This window comes from Solenopsis invicta, chromosome 6, assembly GCF_016802725.1.
Source record: "Solenopsis invicta isolate M01_SB chromosome 6, UNIL_Sinv_3.0, whole genome shotgun sequence".
Classification (NCBI taxonomy): Eukaryota; Metazoa; Arthropoda; class Insecta; order Hymenoptera; family Formicidae; genus Solenopsis; species Solenopsis invicta.
Window position 1 is genome coordinate 15,010,243 of NC_052669.1, and position 26,536 is coordinate 15,036,778.

The 26,536-nt window shown below is 37.1% G+C and overlaps 1 protein-coding gene across 1 annotated transcript in view; it reads left to right on the plus strand.

Moving 5' to 3' along the window:
• Window positions 1–1,759: 1,759 nt before the first annotated feature.
• Window positions 1,760–26,536, plus strand: part of LOC105203211 (angiogenic factor with G patch and FHA domains 1) — a 59,248-nt gene continuing 34,471 nt past the window's right edge. The window contains exons 1-4 of the mRNA XM_026140869.2: window positions 1,760–2,136; window positions 2,299–2,532; window positions 2,779–2,937; window positions 3,157–3,313. Coding sequence (XP_025996654.1) covers window positions 1,972–2,136; window positions 2,299–2,532; window positions 2,779–2,937; window positions 3,157–3,313 — 715 coding nt within the window. The 5' untranslated portion in view covers window positions 1,760–1,971. The remainder of the gene's footprint in view (window positions 2,137–2,298; window positions 2,533–2,778; window positions 2,938–3,156; window positions 3,314–26,536) is intronic.

Consider the following 26,536-nt stretch of genomic DNA (forward strand, 5'->3'; position numbering starts at 1 on the left):
ATAATAAATGTTTTGATAAGTTTAACAACAATATTGTGGCATGATGGCACAAAGTCTGTACAACAATTATTTAAAAACACTTCAATAAAGTCTAAAGGTTTTAATTTATTTAAAATTAGGCATGTTTTTAAACGTTTAATTTCTCAGAGTACAACAATAACACAACAGATCTAACGCATCTCACGGTGAATAATTGCACTTAATGTGTAGATACGTACATTATGAAAGTGTGCACTCTTTACACTTTCCGACGCCATTTTGGCTCCAAATCCTTATACATTGAGTCTTATGAATTGCGGTACTTTATTAATCTAGTGACTTTAGGAGAAAACGCCATAACAACCATCTAGTGACGGTTTCGTGTACTACTATACGCAGAGAAAAAAGTATTTGTGACTATAATTGCATGGTTAAGGAAATTATTATGAGAGATGCATTGGATAGTGATTTTTACCGGATAGCCGGATACCGCGATAGTATTTCCCAACTGTACATTACTCAACGTAACGTTTTCACAATTACGTAAATTTAATTACATTAAATAAAAAACATCATTTAAAAAAAATGAAATGTTATTTATCTTTAAAATATAAGTTATAATACAAAAGAAAATTCAACAAACAGCTAATTAATTAAAACATTCAAATTATTTAGTTACGTCGCAGCGACGTGCACAAGACGTATCATATTTTCTGCGACTTCGTGATCAAAACAGCACGTCTCTGTTACGTCCGGTGCAGGCAGGGTTTAATATTTTGTAATAAATACTTATAAATTAAAAATGATTTTTTGACTGCTTTCACGCATTTATGGTCATTTTTCCGCATCATGTGAACAGTGCACACTGAAATAATGCGTATTGCGTCATTACTTCAAAACTTTATCTTGACAGCTGTACTCGCACATTTTTATTTAATTATTAGTTAGTATCCACAAGTTTATAATTAATTTTTATTATGGATAAAAAGTTAAAAATGGTGACTGAATCTATTACACATTTATTGCAAATATACTTGAAAACTTCAATGATGAAGTATCGAAAGGAAGTACTTACATTAGAATCTGTTTTATTCGTCTCAACATATTCTTTATTCGTCTCTGTCATATCCATTATTTAATTAACAATAATCTAACCTTGAAATACGACGGGTTAGGACGTAATAGAACGCTATAACCGCTATGACGTGCATCAACGCACACTCTATTCCGCTCTTTTCTATCACGCAAGCTCAAAGAGCGGAATAACGCTGATTGGTCGCTTCAATGACGCATTCTCTATTCCGCAGCTCTATTACGCATCGTGTGATTTCAGCCTAATGAGTGCAAAACACTTCTCCGTTTCGTTACATGGTTACCAATTTTTAGAAAAAAAAATAAGCCAAACTAAAAAGCCTCGCACATGAAATGCATAACAGAGCATAAGCGTAGCATAAGGTTTCTGGACCAATGGGAATCTTATGTAAATTAATATGGCGACTTTATGCTGGATGCTCATTGGCCCATTGGTCTTATGTTATGTTTATGTTACGTTATGCATTTCATGTGCGAGGCCCTGTTAACGTGTTAACGATTATTGGCTGCGTTCAGCAGACTCAACAGTTTAGTGAGCGCTTGCTGTTATTGGTATATTCTTCTAAATCTAAAAGTTTGATTGGATGATCTAGAAGAATATCTCAACATGTTGAGTCTGCTGAACGCAGTCATTGTAAAACAAGCTTTACGCATCATGTGATTTCGGCCTTATGTGCCGTTGGATTCGTTACCAAAATGTTGCGCACGCGCAAAAAAGTGATCCGTCTCCCAACCCAGCATCGCCGTAGTTTATATCAGTTTACATTAACCTTTTATATTATTTTTTCGTAAAGAACATAAAATTTCTGTACTTTTATCAAAATTCGAAATGAGCAAATTAGACTAAATATTTGTTATATGATTTAATTTTATTTTATATTGTGATAATTAAATCACGAAATGTACAGTGAAAGTGAAGAAGGAGAAATTGTATCAGACTTTGAAGATTTTGAAGAGGAATTACGTAGTTTACCTCATGTTTTAAAATTCATACATAAACTACATGATCATATAACAAAACAACGAAAGAAAATTGATAAATTACAAAAGAAATTTAATCAGAAGGTATTTCTATATACATTTTCCTATATCTTTTCAGTAAAATTTCCATATGTTTCTTGCATCTCTTAGTTAATTCTGTATTTATGTATCTGTGTAATTTTTTCTCTTGTTCATCTTTGTTTTCTTTTTTAAGTTTTATTAATTGAGACATTTTGTTTTTTACAGAAACAGCAAAATTTACTATGTACCAAAACATATGTTCATTGTGGAACTCAGACGAATTCTTTAGATTTTAATGAACCATTATCACAGGGTTGGGATGTTCATAATGTTAAATCACTGAGTATAGTAGATCAAGTAAAGCAAGTAGCAGAATCAGCTTTATTACAGACTGGTTTTGTTTATGAACAGACATCAGGAATGTATTATGATTATAAAACTGGATATTATTATGATACAGTATGTGTATATGTATGCATATATATATATATATATATATATATATATATAGATTGATGAATATTGCTTTATAACATATATATATTTTTTATATGAATACAGATGAGTTTTAATTAATTGATTGATCAATTGCATTATACATAAATGCAACTTTGGCCTGTAAAGGCTGTATTTGTGTATAATGTGATTGATCAGTCAATGAATTTAAAAAACTTATAAGTATATGCAGTTTTATTATTGTTTTAGAATCAAGGTTTATATTATGATGGAAACACTGGAACATATTACTACTATGATGAGATTAGTAAAACCTACCAATTTCACAGTCAAGTCCATATAAATGAAACTACTACACACCTTGCAACTTTACAAAAGAAAGAAGAAGGAACTGGGAAAATGTATAAGGTGCCAATTATAATTTACAAAATAATTATATATACATCTGTGTATTTAACTTAGTCAAGAAATATTTTTGAAATATTTTATCTCAAATTACTGATTTTAAATATAATAAAAAATACATGCAATAAACTTTAGGTGACAAATATCTATCTAATGATGGTGACTATCTCATGCTTTTAGTATATATATATATATATATATATATATATGTCTCGCTTGTAGGATGATGTAAAAAAGAGAAAATTTATAAGTGAAGAAGAAAATTCAGAAGATAAAGTACCAGAAGAGGGTGAATGCTCAGGAAGTGAAAATGAGGGCATTTCTGATGAAATTATTCTTGATGTATCTACAAATAGCGACAGTGATGATGAAGAACAAGGTTGGTTTTTCTTATATTGAATTTTTTCTTAATATATTTATGTATTTTAAATGTGAGATATTGAGATTGTAAGGTTTCTTAATTTTTTTTTTTTTTTTTGCAAAAAGGAGCATGTCTATATACAAGGTGTGCAAAAAGTGTGGAAATCTAAATATTTCCGTTTCCTTGCATTTCACAAGAAAATGTTTCAGACAAAAGTTGTAGTGTTTAAAAAAATTTATTTACTGAGCTTATCTATTTGACCTTGGATGGCGTGCCAAGATCAAATCGAAATCACATTAACTTTTTTAAAGGAAATACCCTATTTTTAATTCCAGACTCTAATAGCTGGTATCAAAACCTTGTCTAAAACATTACAAGAAAGTTTATTTTCATTGAGTACTTTTCGAGTTGTGAGGCTTGTAAGCTACGGTGTACTGTAACTTTCAAGCGTTATAACTCAGAAAGTCCTTAAGGGGGAAACCTTTTTTACTCGGTCGAAAAATACATGATTTTCACAAATTTTTTTCTCGGGTATAATAACTTGAAACGTTTTGAAATTTTAATGACAATTTAATACATAATCGAAGAGTACACAGAAATTTTTCAATAAAAAGAAAGATGTCTACTATAAAAACGGATGCCATATTAATATTGCTTTGCTTATGGAGCGTCTCCGCTGTGTACACTGCAGCGTCCTTAATTTTGATCTAAAACAAAAAAACCAAAATTTTTTGTAATGTTTATGATACTAGCTTCTATGTGACATTTTGATTTTTTAAAGAAAAAGTCGAAGTTGCATGTTTTTACACAGTTTAAAATTGAAAGTGCGTTTTTCGTTAAAAAATCGACTTTAAAATACGAAAAAAATTTTTTTTCAAAAAACAATGTCACATCGAAGAGAATTTAATTATCTTTAAAATAAGAGGTCATAAAGCCAAATCGATTTAGTAGATTTCTCTTAATCGTGTACACAAAATCAAAAAAACGTGTTTCGAGAAAAACGCGTTTAAAGTTTTAGATGCATAAAAATACTACATATTCACAACTTACGGCAGTCTCACGCTAATCAGCGATTCCAGCTGCATAAAGTAGCCTCTCCGCTTCTTCGTAGAAATTGTTTTGAGCCATCATCTCCATCCTACGAGCCGTTCTTGCCTCTTTTGAGCTGCTATAGCTTTGGCGGTTTTGTCTGTTTATTCGCTTCTCGTCCTTTGTTATGGCAAAATTGTGTGCCTGGATCCCAATTTTGATATCCAATTTGTTCATTATTATTAACACTGCATTGTAGCCTTCGTTAAATATCGATGCAGCAATATACGCAGCAATACAGACGATTTTTGCTCTAGTGTGAATGTGTTTAGGCGATAAACGCCAAACGGTAGAATTGAAACTTTCATTTGCATTCTGTGTGTAACCGCCTAAAAGACTGTCATTCGAAAGATTGTCGAAGATCGGTTGCAAATGTTTCTCAACATTTGGGTGAAGAGGAGGGGGATGTTTAAATGACGCTGCACAACTTGCTGCCTCAGCCTTGCGCCATTTACAGTTCATAACTTTGTAAATACTGCAGATATTGACTTGAAATTTTCAGGGAATATCTTGAATATTTTAACAATTGATTAAAACTATTTCCAAAATATCGATTTTTTTGACCCGATAAAGGAAGTTTTTCCCTTAACGAAAATAAACTTATTTATATTGTTTTGAAAAGCTCTTGAACGACTACAAGAAAATGCAATAAAGAATATAGAATGTTAGGAAAGTACCGATACCCTTTAATTAGGAAACTACCGATACTCTAATATTGTATCGGTTATTGCATATTCTTGTAGCTTATTTCGAGACTTTTCCAAAACATTACAAGAAAGTTTATTTTTGTTAAGTACTTTCCGAGTTGTGACGCTTGAAAGTTACAGTAGTACACCGTAGCTTTCAAGCCTCACAACTTGGAAAGTACTCAACGAAAATAAACTTTCTTGATGTGTTTTGGAAAGGTCTTGACACCAGCTATTAGATTCTAGAATCAAAAATAGGATGTGCTATTTAAAAAAGGTAATGTAATTTTGATCTGACTTTGGCGACGCTATCCAAGGTCAAATTGATAAGATTAATAAATAGATCTTTTGAAACACTACAACTTTTGTTTGAAACATTTTCTTGTAAAATGCAAGGAAATGAAAATCTTTAGGGGTTTCCACTTTTTGCACACCTTGTATATGTGTATACAGGGTGTTCATTAATGGTTGTACCCATTTTTTATTACAGGAGCATGATTTACTGACAGATATGTATTTCTAACATATTATAATATTAGAAATCACAAATGCGTGCTATGGTAAACCGTAGAAACAACCATTAATGAACACTTTGTGCGCGCGCGCGCGCGTGGTGACTGATCCGGCCGATTAAAGCAAGATCGGGACTGATCCAGACGCTGACACTGCTTGTTTCCGCGTTTTGTGCATGCGCCACCGATTTACACGGACTTCTGTTTTTTCGTTGAATGTTTTGGTGGCACACGGTGTGACACTATGCGTTTTTGAATGAGTTTGCCGGAACGCACACCGAGTACTCACAGGTGTTTCCGAATGGCTAGTGTGCATTAGTGGCACACTAGTATGTGTTTTTGAACGCAGTCTAAGATACCGTATTTTAATTCATCCAACCGGGATTGATCTATATTGGCTGATGGCAAAATTTGATCAGTAAATGCGTAAGTTTGCCTTAGTCGTCCAATATTAACCAGGATAATAAATCTATTGTCTCTTACTTTATTTTGTAACTTAATGTACGCAAAATGCCGGATTATATTTTGAAAAAAATTATTGATATTGTTCTGGTACTTGGAGAATGCCATAATAATTATTGACAAGCAGCGGTATTGTACCGTAATCGATTTCCTTATAGGGCGACATCCAAATTATTGTACGATTTCTAGATTTATATTGCATCAACGTCAACATCAACATCAAAAACGACAAAGATGTCGTATTAACGTACCAGAAAGGGATGATCTAACAGTACTTGTCGTTGTAACGTGTATCCCGGAATGTTGGACCAAGCAACGACATTCAATATATAAATTCCAAATCCGATTATTATTAAAATATTCCAGCAACAATTAAGCGGAAACTACATTATCTCACAAAATATTACGGACTTTAGAGAGAGAGAGAGAGAGAAAGAGAGACAGGCAAAGCTTCTCGATTCAATGAAATATATAGCGACATTATTCTATACAAATAAGATACACGATTAACGAATGCGCAGCATCACAGGCGATGCGGATAAGGAGTCGTTCCGCGCAATACTTCGAAGATGAGATACGACCTGTAAGTTGCAAACCGTTTCTTTTGGTGGTGCGAGGGAGATAGAGACAGTTTGGGCACTCTGGTCTTTCCGGGTGTTCGTCAGCGTTGCGGCACCTAATTGCTCCGGCGCGATACGACAGACGTCGTGGTGGCAGCGTGCTCCGCAGCCACGGCGCACCTTTTCGGCATCACTCCCTGTTGGAGTTGGATAGTCACAATCCTTACCGTTCTGCGATTTGCCCTCAGGCCCACACCTGGACGCCGATCACAAGTTCCTCTCTCCGGTGCCACGAGTCCGATATCTTATGCAGAGGCCACCACGGCCATTTTACTTGTCTCCCTTCTTGCTGCTTACTTTCTTTTGCCTTCTTGCGCCTTTCCTTCTCGTATTCGGCGCGCTCTCTACTCCTTATTTCTTCTCTATCTTCCTTTTTCTTTTTTTGTTTATTTGAATTTTACTATTCTTGTTTTCTACAGATATTGCTACTTGATCTCTTTTGCGTCGTATACTCTACATATTGCCACATCGTAATTGGAATGCTAGCTATTAATCTACGCGTGTCAACGAGGCAAATGAAATTGGGTTTCCCGAGGCGAAAGAATTAGGTATCCCGAAATCAATAAGTCACAGGATCTTGACCACTTATAACTTTCATCCTTACCATATCACTCTTACACAACAATTAACACTCAATGATTTTCAACAAAGACTAAAATTTTGTAAATGGGCACAAATAATGTTAAATCGTGAATGTTTTTTGGATTTATTTTATTTAGTGACGAAGCAATTTTTCACAACACTGAACAATTAAATCGACATAATTCTCATTATTGGTCTGTTGAAAATCTACGTTGTTATAGAGAAGTTAATCATCAATATCGCTAGAGCCTCATTGTATGATGTGGCATATTAAATGGAAATCTTATCGGCCCTTATTTCTTTGACGAAAATGTTAATGGTAATAAATATTTACACTTTCTACAACAAAGATTGTGGGCATTGCTTGAAGATAGCGATCTGGATACAATAGTCCGGGAGGTAATGACACAAATTTTTGACCAATATTGACAAAGCTGATTTTCATTTGTACAGTTGTTTTTGTGTTACAAATGAATAAAATGATTGTCAGCTCACGATTCCGCGGGACGGGGGGCTCCCACAGTGTCTTCAAATAATTTTTTTATTATAACGACTAAAGTATTGAAGTTAGGTAAAATATGTTTATAATCTTTATTGTAGAACTTATCACGAGCTTTATTGTTTGTTTGACTCTTTTTTTTGTAAAATGAATATTTTTGGAAATAATTAAAAAAAACTGTTTTTGTTTTCTCTAAGTATATCTTGAAAACTGTACGAGAGCGTCAATTAATTTATAAGGAAAAGTTGTTTAGTATCCTTGTCTTTATAACATGTATCAAGGTCAACATGATTGGAACTGAGTCTATACTGCATAATTATCCTGTTTTTTTTTTCTCATATTAGTATGAATGACTGACGCGCGATGTTCCGCAGTTGCCGCGGCTGACGGTATCTTTTTGACATTTTATGTTGTCAATAATAAGTATAAGAATTTTCAGCTTTGTCGATATTAACTTTTTGTTAATATTAACACTTTCTTTTTTTTTACAATGTTAAGACACTGTGAAAGCCCCCTGTCCCGGGATCGCGGACTGACGGTTATTTTATTATATTTATTTGTAACAAGAAAATAACTGTATAAATGAAAATCAGCTTTGTCGATATTAGTCGAAAATTTGTGTCATTACCTCCCGGACTACAAGACAACGTATGTTCTTTCAACAGGATGGTGCGCCTGCGCACTGGAATAGAAGAGTTAGAAACCATTTAAATCTCACATTTCCGGATAGATGGATAGGACGCGGTAGACCAGTGTCATGGTGTCCTAGATTTCCATTCTTGTCAAGTCTAGATTTGTTTTTATGAGGATACTTGAAAAACGTAATATATTCAAAAACACCCACAACAAGAGAAAATATGATGGAGCGTATAACTCTTGCCTGCCGTAGCATTCCAAGAAATATACTTTTATTGACAGTTGACAGTTTTGAACGTCGAGTCCAATTATGTGTGGATAATAATGGACAGATACTCGAGCATTTATTAAGATCATAATTCTTTTCCATGAAAACTAGATTCTGATATGAATTGGCCGGATCAGTCCTAATCTTGCTTTAATCGGCCGGATCAGTCACGATCTTGCTTTAATCGGCTGGATCAGTTTCGATCTTGCTTTAATTGGTCGGATCAGTCCCGATCTTGCTTTAATCGGCCGGATCAGTCCGGATCTTGCTTTAATCGGCCGGATCAATCGCGACACACACACACACACACACACACACACACGGGATGTACATCTGACCGTGGCAACCTCCATGTGGTACATCTCGAATAACGCTAATGCCGGCGGTATTATGACTTTCAAGTCTTCTAACTCGAAAAATACTTAACGATAAAAAAAAAAATAGTGTTTTGGAAAGATCTCGAGATAAGCTACAAGAATATGCAATAAAAAATAGGCAATTCTAATAAAAAAATTGAAGGTGACCTTTACGTGACCTTCAAGCAACTATTCAAGGTCAAATTAATGACACCATCTTATGTCCCTCTCGAAATCATACAACTTTTGTCTGAAACATTTTTGTCTACTGGGTTTAGTTTTCGAGATATTTGGCTGGATTATTTAAAATGGGACACCCTGTAAATATATAACGAAGTGAAACATTATTTCTTATGGATTTTTATCCCGGATTAAAATATGATCTTAGTTTTTGTCTAGTATGACTTAGCGAGATAGATGAAGTTGAAGTAACACGTGACACCGCCTTTCGGATCGAGATGCTTTTCTACTAACAAGAGGAGGATTGGGTGAGTTACTCTGGGATTTTAATCCCAATTTTTTTAGTTATTCTGAAGACGAAGAAAAAGTTTACGTCTCCCGGCGTTTAATTGAATAGACTTTAGTTTCATAGTAATAAATTTGTGAAAATTGGCTATACCGCGGCGCGCCCGGTAACTGCTGTCGCAACCAGTGCAGTTGGCTCTATGCGTTAGGTGCTTGCTTCACAATCGAAAGATCCGGGTTTGCTTCCGGAGGTAAACAATAATTTTTTTTGTTTTAATAAGTGTATTTATTTTGATAATATTGATATAGTAGGCAAATTTCTTAAATAGAAAATTTAATTTAATATAACATTCTAAACATTAATTTAAATTTAATTTGAATGAAATTTTTATTTAAGATTTATTTTTTAATTTATTCACAATTATCAGCGAGAGCTTTTACAGATATGATAAAGTACGCTTGGTTTGCATCAAAATTAATTTCTGAAAGGAATGTGTTTCGAAACGTCAACGAAATATGTTTCCCGCCGGAAACATATTTTGTTGACAAAAAAATAAATGTATATGTAATACTTCTTCATTTATTCATTGAGCAAACTGTAGAAAATTTATATGCTTTAAATGTTTTTATGTTGTTTATCATCCAAGTAATTGTTCTGCATTGAAATAATTTAATTTTGTAATAAATCCGCAATGCTTGAATAACCGAATTTTGTGATAAAAGTATTCACATTCACAATCAGATGTTTATTTATTCTTCTTTTTCTACGATTAATTATTTTGAAAACTAGAATTTTAAAATTTTGTTGATACTATTTTCAATTAAATTTTAAATTTAAACAATTTAAAAATTTAGATACGTTGTCTTTATATGTTATCCATTTCAAATGACATATATTATTATTATTATTATTATTATTATTACTTATTTATTATTTTAAATATTATTAAAATTAAAATTCCCTTTAAATTAAATTTAAATTAATGTTTAGAATGTGATATTAAATAAAATTTTCCATTTTAGAAATTTGCATACTATATCATTATCATCAAAATACACACTTATTAAAAAAAAAATTATTGCTCATCTCCAGGAGCGAACCCGGATCTTACAATTGTGAAGCAAGCATCTAACGCACGGAGCCAACTGCACTGATTGGGACAGCAGTTACTAGGAAGGCTCATAGGGCGTGCCGCGGTATAGGCAATTTTTCTAAATTTATTATTTTGAAACTATTTGATCAAGCACTGGGAACCGTAAACTCTTTTTTTGTCTCCATAATAACTAAAAAAATTAGGATCGAAATCCCAGGGTGACTCGCCTGATCCTTTTCTTGTAAGAGTTTCCTTGCCTCTCACAGATTAGGGTGCTTTTTTAATGTAAGTGATGGATTTTTAGATAGATAGAAATAGATTTTTTTAACGCCATGATAAAGTAAAAATGGTCATTTTTGACACTTTTAAAAAATCTTACGTGATAGAGCAATTTGCTTACCAGATTTGTGTTCAGCGCGCAAAAATACATGGGAAATGATAACTTTTATTCAAACAGAAGAGTAGTCTAAAAACGGCGCCCAGTGTTATGAAAAACCATCACTTTCAACCCTTTACATCTCCGGAAACGCGCTTATGGTCATCTTAAAATTTCTCTGAGATTAATGTTTTATTATAGAGTACTATTTGACATAAAAAAAAGTTTGAAATTTGAGGTCCAAGAAATGGGCTAAAAAACGGGTCTTTTTGGTCTTACTCTTTGTTGTATATGCACATATCTGTTAATATTTACATTAATATTTTTTTTCATCTTTTCACGAAGATGACAAAATGTTATAATTTCTATACAATCTAATGATAGATAGCATAATGTTTTTTTAATAGTAATTTTTCCAATTAGCTTAATATCTTATTTTTTAATGTACGTATGTATTGTTTGAAATGCTGATTTCTTTTTTTTTTAATTGAAAATATAATATGTAAAATAATATTTCAAATTACAAGAATTTTGCTATACCGGTTGTAAGCAAATCATAGTGGTTAATAATAATTTTGTGATGAATTTACAGACATTTATAAAAACTCTTGAAATGCGCACCGCATACTTGCTGAACTTAAAACACAGCTTTTAAATAAAACCCAGAAGTGTAATATTATAAATTAAATTGCTAATCAATTTAATAATTTTGATGCTTACAAGCATTTCTATTATCCTCTCTTATCCTCAAAATTAACGAATTTTTAACTGGATCCTGGATCCCCTACATTCCAAGTGTCTTAGTCAGTTTGATCTTCCAGGCTCTTGACAATATAAATGCAATGTTTGAGTATGTTAAATGAGCGTTAACCCTTAAACACATCGATCCTATAAAATACGGAAACACATTTTTGGGTCTGTGAGACTTTCAAATTTGAGAAAATATAACTTTGATTACAATCAATATTTTTTTACGATTTTTTTTAAAAAAACAAAAGTTCAAAATATCAGAAGTGTGTCTGCACAATCGGCATTGGCGAAAAATAATTTATTGTGAAGTTATAAAAGCAAAACCATTAAGCAAAAATGAGAAATTGGTTAAAAATCCACTTTTCCTTCAAAAAATCATATTAGGAGTACAAATTGAAAACCGCCGTTTTTTGTCAAAATTTGAGGATTGATTGTTGAAAAATGGTTACATACTTATTCTTGAAAGTATTGTCCATCGCTGGCCACTACTTTCTCCCACCTTTCGGGCAGCATACGAATCCCGCGTCGAAAAAACTGCTCGTCTTTTGCGGCGATCCACGAATCGACCCAGTTTTTGGCCTCTTCGTAATAATGGAAGTGCTGCTCAGCCAGGCCATGCGCCATTGATCGGAACAAGTGGTAATCTGAAGGGGCGATGTCAGGAGAATACGACGGATGAGGTAAGACGTCCCATTTCAATGTTTCCAGATAGGTTTTAACGACCTGAGCAACATGTGGCCGAGCGTTGTCGTGCAGCAACATCACTTTTTCGTGTCTTTGCTCGTATTGTGGCCGTTTTTCTTGCAATGCTCGGCTCAAACGCATTAGTTGTGTTCGGTAGCGAGCTCCTGTGATGGTTTCACCCGATTGCAACAGCTCATAATAAATCACGCCGAGCTGGTCCCACCAAATACACAGCATGAGCTTCGAGCCATGGATGTTTGGCTTGGCCGTCGATGTTGATGCATAGCCGCGGTAGCCCCACGATTTTTTTCGCTTTGGATTATCATAATGGATCCACTTTTCATCGCCGGTTACAATACGATGCAGAAAACCCTTCCGTTTTTGCCGTTGGAGCAGCTGTTCGCACGCGAAAAAACGCCGTTCGACGTCTCTCGGCTTTAATTCGTATGGCACCCAGTGTCCATGCTTTTGGATCATTCCCATGGTTTTCAAACGATGTGAAATAGCTTGTTGAGTCACGCCCAATGAATCTGCAAGCTCCTGTTGCGTTTGAGATGAATCTTCATTCAGTAATGTTTCCAATTGTGCGTCTTCAAACTTTTTCACTTGTCCGGGACGCTCCTTGTCTTCTACGCCGAAATCACTACTTTTGAAGCGTTGGAACCATTCTCGACACGTTCTTTCACTAATGGAAGCCTCACCATAAGTTTTTACAATCATTTGACGCGCCTCAGCCGCAGATTTTTTCGAATTGAAGGCAAAAAGCAAAACTTCCCGCAAATGACGCTTATTGGGCACAAATTTCGACATTTTCGATCACAAAAAAATATAGAACGCCGATAAAAATTCACAACTGCAATGATAAGGAATTGTTGCCAGATGCCCAACCTTACATTTAAAATTTTTGATTTAACGTTTGGCGCCAGCATTTACCGCTGGCGCCATCTACTGGAAAACGGCGGTTTTCAATTTATACTCCTAATATTTTTGCAACAAAAAACGTTTAAGGACTTTCAAATACGGCGTTTTAAAGCTAAAGAGTCACATTTTCAAAATAAAATTTAGGAAAGTCATTTCTTTTAAAAAATATAATTATGTAACATGGAGAATATGAGGTATTTTTGCGCATCTAAAAATTTACTTTTCAAAAAAAATCTTATCTTTGCAACAAAAAATTTTGAAGAACTTTACAATACGGCGTTTTAAAGTTAAAGATTCATACTTTCAAAAAAGAATTATATTATTGTCATTTCTATTAAAAAATGTACTCATGTAACAAGGTGAATATGAGATATTTTTGATTAAATCGTGTCTAAAATTGAAAATTGTTTCATAATATATTTCGGAAAAACTTTTTTTTTACAACATTTTATAGTATTCCTACTTTAGACAGAGTATGTGCGAGTAACATCTGCAAACCGACCTGTTTGAATGTATTTTGTCCAATTTTTTTATGTAAAATACAAAAAAAGTTTCACGAACACACTGTATGGGTCGCATTGACAAAACTTTGCTGCAGTGCCGTTCAAATTTTAGTTGACCAAAAAAGTTGAACTATATTAATCGACCAAAAAAGTTCAACTATATCAATCGAAAGAAGAGATTTCATACTTTTTTTACATACTTGGTCCGAACTTCCTATCTCATTCCGTTTTCACATAGCAAACGTTCAAAACTTCATGTGGGGTCTCTCAGACCCACTTACTTAAGGATTAATTTGAGCCGACGCGTATATATTAAGATATTTATATTAAAATAATATATTTAGAAAATTTATTTGTAGATTAAAATTTATTTATTTTTTTTTATAGAAACAAATATCTTTCGCAATATTATAAAATATAAAATAATGAAATCTTTTTTTTTTAAATGTATTTATAATGTTTCTACAGTTTATAATAATTATAATTTTTTCTTAAATAAGAAAGTCTTTACATGTGACAGCATTTTCCTGAATTCTTATATGATATCAAGATGGTTTACATATATTTTTTTTATAATATCGAGATTATTGTATTGAAGGATTTTATAATTGTGAATATTTTTTAATAGAAATGGTGTTAGTATTAATAGTGAGATTTACAGTTTTAGTTTTAAATACTTATAATAAGTACGAGTATATTGCTATAAAAAATATATTTATCATAAATATACTTATGCATTTATAGGAAATATGGCACAGTAATTCACTTTAACGCGATGCTGGAATAACGATGGAACTCACTCGACGTCAGTATTGCAAATTTTTTTGAGGGAAAGTTGAGCGACTCGCGATTACACGCAGAGCAAAGAGTAAGGGGAATAATGCTAAGGCCATGCGAACAGGCTAACGCTCTTTGTCAAACGTACTTGTGAACCATTATCTGTTCTTGTTTTCGACTTCAGTACCATCTGATGCAAGATTTCTCAACTACCACGCTACACAATTACTGTTCTGTTACTTTTTAAACTTTCCGCACGTCAACACACAAAATTTTCAAAACAGATTTTTTCTTATACTAAAATTTCTAGAAGAACAGTATTGTTTTTTGTTGTATTTCTAAGGGTGTACTATGCTTATTTTATGTGTACAAAGTCTCAAATTTTTATGCGTAGCAAATATTGATTAACAAAACTATATTTTCATAATTTTTTTTTTGTTTTTTATATCAAATTGTAGCCTGCACCCTTTCTTATTGTTTCTACTTTAATTTTGTAAACAAATTTTTCAAACCGTGTTTTCAATAAAAACAGCTGATCCAAAAATATTCGCGTATATGGACGACTCCAGAATCGCTTTAATAATATCATACAACATCGGAATTTATGCAAGTACTATTACATATAAAGTTTTTTTTACTTGACAAAAATTATAATTATTGTAATCTATTATAGAAGCAACTGTTATAAATACATTTGAAATAAAAAGTAAGATTTTATTATTTTATAAAATTGCAAAAGATACACTACGTGTTAAAATCCGGGGATCAATTTTTTATTATTAATTATTATTTTAAAAACTTTTTTAATTATTGTTATAAAGCTCTTTGAACCATTCAATTTTTATTCAGAACATTTTTTTTCTATCTCTTATAGTTTCGACAATGTTTTCTTAGAAAGAAAAAACTGATTTTTTTTAAAAGGTGTTTTACCCGCTAAAACTGAAAACGAGCATGAACAAAAAATGTTTGAATAAGAATACCTTCTACGATCGCAGCTAGGTCTTCGTGCCTGTATTGTTTGTGTGATTTTATATACTTTTCTCAATTTTAATGAACTTCGTGCTGAATTAATTTTCAGTCATAACACAGTTCTAAATTGAACAAGATTAAGTAATATTACGTATGATTAAATATTAACCCTTTTCTCCCCTAAAAATTGAGAAAAGTATATAAAATCACACAAACAATACAAGCACGAAAACTTAGCTGCGACCGTAAAAGGCATTCTTGTTCAATTTGTATTGATACAGTAACGGTCAAAATATTTCTCTGCTACTTTAAAAGTTACGCTGCCTTGTGAAAGCATTTTAACTCATAGTCGAATATTGCGAGAAATATTACAGCCTCAGTGATCGATTTGGCTAAGACACCCGTACCAGAGATTTGGCAGGTCCCAGGTTTGAGTGAGTCCCTGGCTGAGGTGATATTTTTCATAATAATTTCTTTCCAGTTTTGTCAGGGGGGAAAAGAGTTAATATTAATTTCAATTTTAATAATACGTGATATTACTTAATCTTGTTCAATTTAGAACTGTGTTATGACTGAAAATTATTGGGTGTATTAATTAATTTGATCCGTTTTTTTTTTTTGCTTGCAAAACGCATTTGAACGATAAAATGAATTAATACCTTATTTAAAGTATTGTCCATCGCTAGCCGCTACCTTTTTCTTATCTTTTTGGCAATTTATGGATTTTGTCGCCGAAGAAGCGTTCATCTTTTGAAACCAAGAATGAATCGAATCAATTTTTGATACTCTCTCTTACAAAAATAATTTACCGTTTTTACACCTCATATGGACCGTTTTTAGGTCGTTTTTAGCCGGTTTTATCATTTTTAGGAACTCGTAGTTTATTGCGAAGGAAGATGACGAGTATACACGAATATGCTTACGAGTATTTTTGAGTGGATTATCCGTTTTCAATATTCATTTTTTACTTGATAAGTGACAATACGTTAATACGTTTCACTTTTACTTACAAGAGGGAAGACTAAGTGGATTGTCCGTTTTTAATACTCATTTTTTAGTTGATGAGTGACAATACGTTATTTATACGTTCTTTTACTCACAAAAGGAGAATAAAATATTTGCTAATTTTTCTTAACTTTAATATTATATTTATATTAATTATATTAATATTTATTCTCCACTAATTCATGAATAAATGGCACGACGCAATATTCAAGTATTACTAATAATTGTGACGTGACATCCTGTTCGGCTGTCCGTCATAGGGATCGTAAGATCCGACCGGGGAGTGCGCACTGTGGCTCTACGTCCTCTCGGCTCGGAGACAGACGTGTCGGCGCGCGCGCTAATAATTTTGCTTTGTTTTGTGTGCGTGTGTTCGTCGTTCAATTTTAGCGACGTTTCGCGGCTAGCAAATATCAATTTTGTGCCGACGGGGTCTCACCCGCCAAGAAGACTTCAAGAAGGAGGACGTACCGTCACCCGGAACTTTACGGATCGTGCGCAAGATTGCAGTAGCGCGCACGACAGTTGATCTCAATTTAATTAATTACGTTATTTTTTATCGTCGCTCGTATGCAACAGTAAGGCCGCTGTATATTGCAGGATGCAAAGAGGGAAAGTCAGACGAAGGGGACGTTGACACTCCACACAGATCATTGCGTGGGAGACCCCGAGCGAGGAGCTGTGAGAAGATGTTCCTGATTTAGTCCTGAGCGTGGAGGTAGCGGATATTGAAAAGTACATAGGGATAGCCGTCCAGTCTGGGAAAAACCACGGAAAGAGTTGCGAGCTGCCCGAAGACATTGACTTACCTCGAATTGCGCGCCGCAGCCTGATTTGAGGGTCACGAGGACCACGTAATAAGGCAGAACCAATAGCGCAGCGCAATAAGCCCCATGCGTGGGGCGAGAGATCCTGCGTGCCGCCTGCCGAATTTCTTCGCGCTATTGATCACTTTGCTGTGGATCGTTGCGAGTGCCATCACGAGCCGGGACGACCTGAGCGCTTTTCCTGTGAAGACGATCTTTTGAGCAAGGCTAACGTCGTGGTGAGACGAACGAGACTATTGTAAAGCCATCGGTTTCGCCTAGCGGATGGGTCGTGCGCGCGGTAGTCGTAATTAGAGTCCGCGTTACTGTAAGATTTTTTGCTGAAAGTGGAGCAGGTAATCGCGTGCTGTCCGCGTGCTCTACCGTCGTGCGCCTCATCCGATCAAGTCGCGCTTTAATTTTCGTTGATTCCGTTTACTGAGAGCGTCGCCGACGCCACAACCAAGTTGAGATTAAAACGCCACGTTAATTGTAATAGTCTTGTGTGTTGTTTGCAGTCGCGTTTAGACGTGTCTCTGTTTGGCGATCGCGTAGTTTCGATTGCGTATTTCGAGCCGAATGTAATCTTGTGCGGAATGAGAGTGTGCGTGTAGAGAGTTGTGAGTGTGCACGGCGTATATTGTCCGCCGTAATTAGGATTGAATCCTGACTCTCCGTTCGGTAAGCTCGTACCGACGACCGCGTAGTATTTTCCGGCTGCACCGGGTTGCGAGAAATTGTTACAGAGCCCTGTGATTTAATGTCCGAAATCGGCAGAAATATATTTGTTAATGTTCAAATACTTGATGTGTTCTCTTTAAGCTCCCTTGCTCTTTTCTATCTTCCCGCCCGCAACAAACCACCCCCTCTGTCAATTTCGTGGCTAAGCTACCGGTTAAGAGAGTCTGTCATTGTCCGTGACGCAATAAAATATTTCCGCGTTTAGTGAGGAATTTCAGGTAACCTTGTCATATAAGAGCGGCACGCTTACTTGTGTCTGGCGCCCAATGTGCTGTTTAATTATTGTGCTTTAGAGTCGAACAATGTCTGCGAGCTCGTGAGTGCGGTCGCATAATATACAGGGTATCTGGAAAATTGCGACGAATATTTTGGGACGTTATTTTGGGACCCTAAAAGAAGGAAAAAAGCTGTGTAAACATAGATCTGAAAATAAGTCGTTTCCGAATTATAACCACTTTTATGTTAAAAAGAATCGTATTTTATAGTCCGCGTGGCATTCCTTCTTAAATTTTTTTTATTAAATTTTTAATTTTTTTATTTTATTTTTTATTTTTTTAATTAATAATTTTATTTTTTACTTTTTAAATTTTTGATATTTGTAAATACATTATTTTTTAACATATTATTTTTAATACATTATTTTTAAATTGAATTAAATAAGGTTTTCAAAATGACCATCTTTAGCATGAATGCAGGCCTTTATTCTCCTATCAAAGGAATTTTGAACTCTGTGAAAAACATTTGGATCCATCCTTATTTTTTGGAATCCACGAATTATTCTTTGTCTTAAGTCAGCAATATTATTGGGCGCATGTTTGTAAATAATAGCTTGAATCCAAGCTCGAAGGCCTGCCCCAGGAATTTAATAAGAAAATGTAAGAAGAGATGCCACGTGGACTATTTACGATTTTTTTTAAATATAAAAGTGGCTAAATACGACTAAATACGATTTTTTTTAAATATAAAAGTGGCTATAACTCGGAAACGACTTATTTTTGGACTTATGTTTATATAGCTTTTTTTCCTTTTTTGGGGGTCCCAAATGACATCCCAAAATATTTGTCGCAATTTTCCTGTATACTATTTATTCTTTTGATATATTATAAATTCCACTTGACCATGTATAGGGTACTGCTATTAAAGAGGATTTTTTAAATTTGTTACATGCGGCGAAAAATAAGAATATTTTACGAATTTTAGCAGAAATAGAAAAGTTTGATTCGCATTTTGAGGACGAATTATTTAATAATACGAGGTGTGTTCAAAAAGTATCGCGAATTTTGAATTTTCGCGGGTTACGTATATTCGAATTTCGATCTTTTTGTGGCGTTATGTTGGTACTCATGTCTCTCACTTATGCCGACAAGCTCGGCCATTTTGAATGTTCACTTAATTGTTGACAGCTGCTTTGCTTGCACGTGTTTTGGATCGTCTTCGATTTTTACCTATTCAAAAAAATGGATCAAAGAACCTGTATCAAATTTTGTGTGAAAAACGAAATTAAGTGCGCGGATGCATTCCGAATGTTGACTGTGGCATACGGAGAAGCTACCTTGGACCGAAGCAACGTTTATCGGTGGTACAAAATGTTCTCAGAAGGCCGAGAAGATGTGAACGACGAAGAGCGTGCCGGACGCCCGAGCACTTCAACAACAGACGAAAAAATTAATGAAGTGGAGAAAATGGTATTGGCCAATCGTCGAATCACCGTTAGAGAAGTTGCTGAGGACCTAAACATATCGATTGGCTCGTGCCATTCGATTTTTATCAATGATTTGGGCATGAGACGGGTCGCCGCGAAATTCGTACCAAAATTGCTCAATTGCGACCAAAAACAGCATCGCATGAACATTGCTAATGAGATGTTGGACTCTGTCCGCGACGACCCAAATTTGCTCCAGAGGGTCATAACTGGTGACGAATCGTGGGTTTATGGTTATGACGTGGAAACCAAAGCTCAATCATCTCAATGGAAGCTGCCGCACGAACCAAGACCGAAAAAAGCGCGCCAAGTTCGGTCGAATGTGAAAGTTTTGCTGACAGTTTTCTTCGATTGCAGGGGCGTGGTGCATCATGAGTTCTTGCCACAGGGTAGAACGGTCAATAAGGAATATTACCTGCAAGTTATGCGCAATTTGCGCGAAGCAATCCGCCAGAAACGCCCGGATTTGTGGAAGAACAAAAATTGGCTTTTGCACCACGATAACGCCCTTGCTCACACATCGTTGCTTGTGCGCGACTTTTTGGCCAAAAACAACACACTAATGATGCCGCAGCCACCGTATTCCCCAGATCTGGCCCCCTGTGACTTTTTCTTGTTCCTTAAACTGAAGAGGCCCATGAAAGGACGACGTTACGCTACGCTTGACGAGATAAAGACGGCATCGAAGGAGGAGCTGAACAAGATAAAAAAAAATGATTTTTTGAAGTGCTTCAAAGATTGGAAAAACCGTTGGCACAAGTGTATAATATCTCATGGGGATTACTTTGAAGGGGACAAAATAGATATTCATGAATAAATAAATAATTTTTGAAAAAACACAAAATTCGCGATACTTTTTGAACACACCTCGTACAACAAAAATCAGTTATTGTCGTCAACCATTTATAGCACCTAGAGCCATCTTTGGAGAACGGACCGAATTAAGTTGTACACCCAATAATTCGGCACGCAGTTTATTGAAATTGAGGAAAGTATATAAAATCACACAAACAATACAAGGACGAAGACCTAGCTGCGACCATAGAAGGCATTTTTTTTCAATTTGTATTGATACAGTAACGGTCAAAATACAACATCTTTCTGCTACTTTAAAAAAATGTTTTGTGTGTTACGGAAGAACTCCTCTATTTGTACATGAAGTTTCAGAATTTTTTGAATATGCGGGTTGCCAAACGTTCTTTGTTAATCGCGAATAATAATTTTTAATTTTTACAATACCATTTTTATAAGTTTAAAAAGTTAAATGTTTAAAAAACATGAAATTTTTTCTTTTTATTATATAAATATAGTAATTTTTTTACGTACACATAACAAAGTTGTAAGCTTTGATTAATATTTTTAGAACCCATAAAAGAAACCTCTAAATTTGTTTGATTCTTATGATTTTACATATTTACTATTTATTATTTATTTATAAATATTATCTATTAATATTTATTTCAATTTTATATATTTGCTATCTATTTATTATTAATTCATTTTATTTTTATATTCTATTTTATTTCGTTCTATTTCAATATTTTACATTTACTTTTTGTAGCATTAATACACAGGTCTACAAAATTGGGGGGGGGGAGTTTTGTGCATTGAACTTTGAATGACGTTTCTATAGGATTTTAATGTATTGAAGCGACTACGTGGTCCATTTTTTTCCATCACTCTTCATTTTTTAAATAATCGCAAAAACAGCTTTTTTCGAACTTGACTTTTTTATGAATTTTTTCTGCTTAAAGAAAAAATGATAGTGAAGTCAGTTTTACGACATTTTACGCAAAAATGTTCCCACAATAGAGAAATTATTTTTTTGTAACTTATAAAAATATTTTATGCAAACCGTTGTCACGTCCGCCGGTTTGTAAACTGGTGTCGTAATTGAATTAATTTCGGCCGCTGTCACCAGTTGTTATGATTATGGATGATATGCCCATTCTCATGACAACAATTATTTTATTGTTAAATTATTTTTTCTTATAAAAGAATTTTGTTTGAAGGGGTGTTTAATTTAAAAGTGGCATTTTTACGTTACGTGGAAGAGGGTGCGTGGAACAGGAGGTGAAGAAGAAAGTGTTTGAATTTATTTTAATTTACAACTTTTTATTAGTTATAAATCCGTGTTGTTTCTAATACATAATTTGCTTTAGCACTAATGTACGCGTTACAAAAAGAAATAAATGGGATAATCGCGAAAGAAGGAAAAGAAACTTAGTCGGAAAAATAGGAAAAGAGGAAAAAAAAGTAAATAAAAAGAGAAAAGTGGACTTGAATAAGTAATTGTTACGGTTCTTCAGGTTTTTTGATGATTTTAAATAATCCTGAGGTGATTTTAAGATCGCCATGCCGGACGGCAGAACTTTCAAAGAGCAAACCACTTTTTCTATCTTTCTTATAAGTGATTTTCCCTGGTTAGTTGGGGAGCTGTCTATGGGCAAATGTCGTTTTTTGCAAGAAGTTTGAGGGGGAGGGGTCTCGTAGACTTTCTTAGCGGCACAAAATTTGAGAGGGGCTTGCTTGGCTGCTCTTTTTTGAAAGTTTGCTATGCTTTGTATCGTTTACGCTGCGCGTTCTAGGAGGAAGCAGGGGTGGGATTCTGGTTCCTGGCGTCCTTGCCGAGGAGTAGTCGGTATTTCTACAAGGGAGTTTGACTGCTGCTCTTGTTCTCTCGATGAAAATAGGGAAGGGATCGATAGTCCCGAAAGAAGTTAATTCATTTTTTAACTCCTTTAGGAAAGCGCATTGGCCAGCTCTTTTTTCCTTGTGGGTTTTTCGTCCCATAATTCCTTGTTGAGCAACATAATTTTTTTGTTAGGTTTGAAGACTTGCCAATAGTAATTTTAAGATTTGTACTTTTTACCGTTCCCTTTTTTTTCCTGCGTTAGAGAGGAAAAGAGAGAGAGCGAGAGAGCGTGTGGGTGTATGCGTACTCGTAATTGGAGGTAGAGACCAGATGTAATATGATTTTTCTAGAAAGAAAAAAAAAGGGGGGTAATTAAAAAAGAAAAGAAAAAAAAGGGTTTTATAAGGAAAGATTTCTTTATGTTAGTTCCATTGAAAACCGGAGACGCTCAGCCTCTGTCTTTTATTTTTGAGAAAATTAATATTTTTGGGAGGAATGTGAATTCATAGGATCGAGGCGGTGAAGGCGCTATTTGAGCGGTGGCTCAGGAGCGCGCATTCGTGTCTTGTTAGGTTTCTTATGATAGAATTTTGTTTCTGTCTTGAACAGGGCTTAAGGAGGCGTTATTTGAATGATGGTTCATTCAGCGCACAATGGCCGCTGTATATGACATTGATGCTGAGAGGATTTTTAAGTGTTTTGCGGAAAGGTGGAGACAAGAGGAGAGACATCTGAGTAATTCTCAATGGAAGTTTATAGTTAATTATTGACCCACCCGTTATCTTGTCAGCGATCTGCAGTTTGGGAGGCTGCCCTGGTTTGCGCATTCACCGATCGTTAACTTGATATAAGTGATCTGATTTCCGATTTTGCGTCGTATTTATATTGTAAGCGGCGAAACATGACGGCCGCCCGATGGCGCCAGTTCGCGGAGACGATCGCGAGGTTCCCGCGCGATTGCGATGTGCGTACGCCGCTCAATACGTCATGTCTTCGTCACCTCGCATATCGACCAATCTGATTGATTGGTCGACCACCTTGCTCCGAAATCCCGGAGCAATGAACAGCGGCGAGCACTCTTAGTTCCGTCGGTGTTGGAGCAACACGCTCCTTTCGCGAGAGTCCTGTCGAGTCGAGGGTCGTGATATTAAGTCTGTAAGCGTAACGTTTGTAAGATCTCGTCCGAATAAACGGAATGATTCCGAAGTGTGTGTCGTTCAGTTGCCTGTCCCTTTTCCCGAGCATCCGATAACAGGAGGGAGCCGGCTTGCCATCTTGGCAGTGGAGCACGCGGTCTCGCTCGCGAACCAGAGTAGCGCGAGTGCGGGGTGTCCGCCGCCGTGTCGTCGTCGTCGTGAGTAGCGCGGTCGTCTCGTATAGAGGGGAGCGATCCGGGCGCGAAATCGAAATTCGAAAGAACAGACTTTCAGCCTCAGAAGTGGGATAACGCCCGCGTGTCGGAGTCGAGTGAAGACATTTCGCGAGGTGCTGCTCCGAGAAGGAATTGATACCGGTGGCGGGAAAAGCGACCTAGACGTTCTTTGGAGCAGACGGAGGTCGGTCAGTAAGCCGTCGTCGAGTCGTTCAAGCGCGGCGCTCCGGAAAAGTGGCCGAGAGGAGCACGTTTCGCGAGCGCGCGCGCATTTTTTGCCGGGGCGACACGTGTGCGCTGCGTGATCGCCGGCACGGCGGACTACAGAAGTCGAGTCGAAGAGTGTGTCGGCCGGTCGCGGTTACCCGTGACCAACGCTTATTTCGTCGTGTCGATAGTGTCGGTGGCGGAGACTTTCGGGCAGTGCTACAATGAATCGGGACCAGCTGGAAATAGCGCCAATGGAGGCGCTACAGAAGGAGGCCATAGCCGCGGGCATCCCCTTCACGCCGGACCGCGCGGCTTTGATCGAGGCAATACTCTCTCACAGGGAGAGGCACGGCTCCGCCGCTAACGGAGGAGAAACGAGCCGCGGAGCAGTAGTCGAGGGAGATGGCAATAACGGAGCAGCTGCGCCAATCGGTCGAGCTGCTGGCCGAAACTATGAAACAGCAGCACCGCGACATGCTGCAGCAGCAGCAGCAATTCATGGCGCTCGTGCTGTAGCGCCTGAGCCCAGCAGAAGGGCCGGGTCAGTATACTGCTGCGCCCAGCGGCGTGTGGTCCGTACTGCCGCCGGAGCGCGAGCAGTCGTCGTTCGGGTCCTCCACGGAGACCCCAAGAAGAGAAGAGGGCGATCGCTTGGACCGCCTCCCCCGAGGCAACGTGGTCCAGTGCCTGGCGACTCAAATACCGGAGTTCGCCGGCTCCCGGGAAGAAAACTTCGCCGCCTGGATCAGGCGCGTGGATCACGTCGGACGAATCCACGGAGCCACGGACGGAGTCCTGCTGTTAGCAGCCTCCAGCCGGTTTAGAAGCGGGGTCAAGAATTGGTACGACTCTGTGGAAGGAGAGGCGCTAGAGTCATGGCACGCTCTGAAAAACGAATTGTTGCTCATGTTCGAGAGCAACGAATTTGCCTATAAGCAACTCCAAACAGTCCAGGGGAAGAAGTGGCAACACGCGAAAGAGTCATTTCACGACTACGCAATAGCCAAACTGGCCTTGATGAACCGCCTCGACTTATCCACCAAAGAGAAGATTCACCTCATCGGGGGAATCGGCATCGGCTCAGTGAAATCGGCAGCGTTGACCCTGCCTGACGACTCGGTGAGTCGATTCTTGGTGAAAATGCGCTGCCTGGTGGAGGGCGCAGTGGAGATAGACAAGAAACCGAGCGCTCCCGCCAGCGCTCAGATCTCGAAAGAAAGACATTGTCGGAATTGCGGCAAGAAGGGCCACAGTCATAAAGACTGCAGAGCCGAGCCCAGCTGCTTTTACTGCAAGGAGCGGGGGCATCGGCAGTTCGACTGCCCAGTGCTGAAAAAGAAGACATCATCCAACCCGGCGCAGCCGAAGCACCGGGCACTCACAGCGGCAGCGGTCGAGGAGGAGACGGAGGAGGACGACGTGGTCGCAGCCGTTAACGTGACGAGCGGCAAACGGTTGGAGCTGAGCGGGCCCTGCGCGACGGTCACGTCCGTCAACCAGCTAAGTTGTGATTTACCGGCCCTGATCGACACGGGTAGCCCGGTGTCGATCATGAGATTCGAAATATATAAAGAATTTTTGTTACCGGGAAATGTGAAGCTTTTGCCCACCGGGAAACGGCTGCGTGGTATTACCAATGACCGCCTCACGGTCCTTGGGAAAACAAGCGCGCCGATCATGCTAGAAACACTGGGGGACAAGAGCTTCACCGTGGATTTCTTTGTCGTCGACGATAGCGCGTGTTTGCCTAGCATGCTTCTCGGTCGTGACTTCGTCGCCGGAGAAAGCTTGTCATTGAAATACTGAACGGCGAAAACAGATTCAGCAAACATTATAGCCGAACTTTGTCAAATAGAGCCCGAGGTCACGACAGAGACGGCAGAGTCGATCGTTCGCGAAACAAATATTGATTACTTGAGATTGAGATCATTTCGGGTCACTCACGGAAGCGGCGGATGGCAGCAAACATATCCTCGTTGTAATCGACTCCTTTTCGCGTTTCACGTGGGTGACGCCGACCAAGACGACTGCCACGAGTGAAACGGTGAAAATTTTACGCCATATCTTTTCAACGTTTGGTAACCCGAGCGAAATTGTATCGGACAGGGGGACTGCTTTTACGTCCCGCGAGTTTGCTGAGTTCGTCGAGCGTGGTCGAATCAAGCATCGAAAAGTTGCCGTCGCGGCACCGTGGGCTAACGGGTTAGCCGAGAGGGTCAATCGGTTTATTAAAAGCACTCTGACCAAAATCCTAAGCGAGCCGAACGACTGGCATAATAAGATCGTCGACTTACAGTACATAATTAACAATACCCGACATTCCGGTATCGGAACGACGCCAGCAAAGTTAGTTCTCGGGTACGATCAGCGGAATCATCTCGATTATCCGCTCGCGCAGTTTACCCGGATATGGGCGTCCGTCGACGACGATATAGCAAACGACCGAACCAAAGCCGCCGTTGCCCTTCAGGCAACTGAAAAATTAAGAAACTACAATAAGACATACCGAGATCGCCGTCGG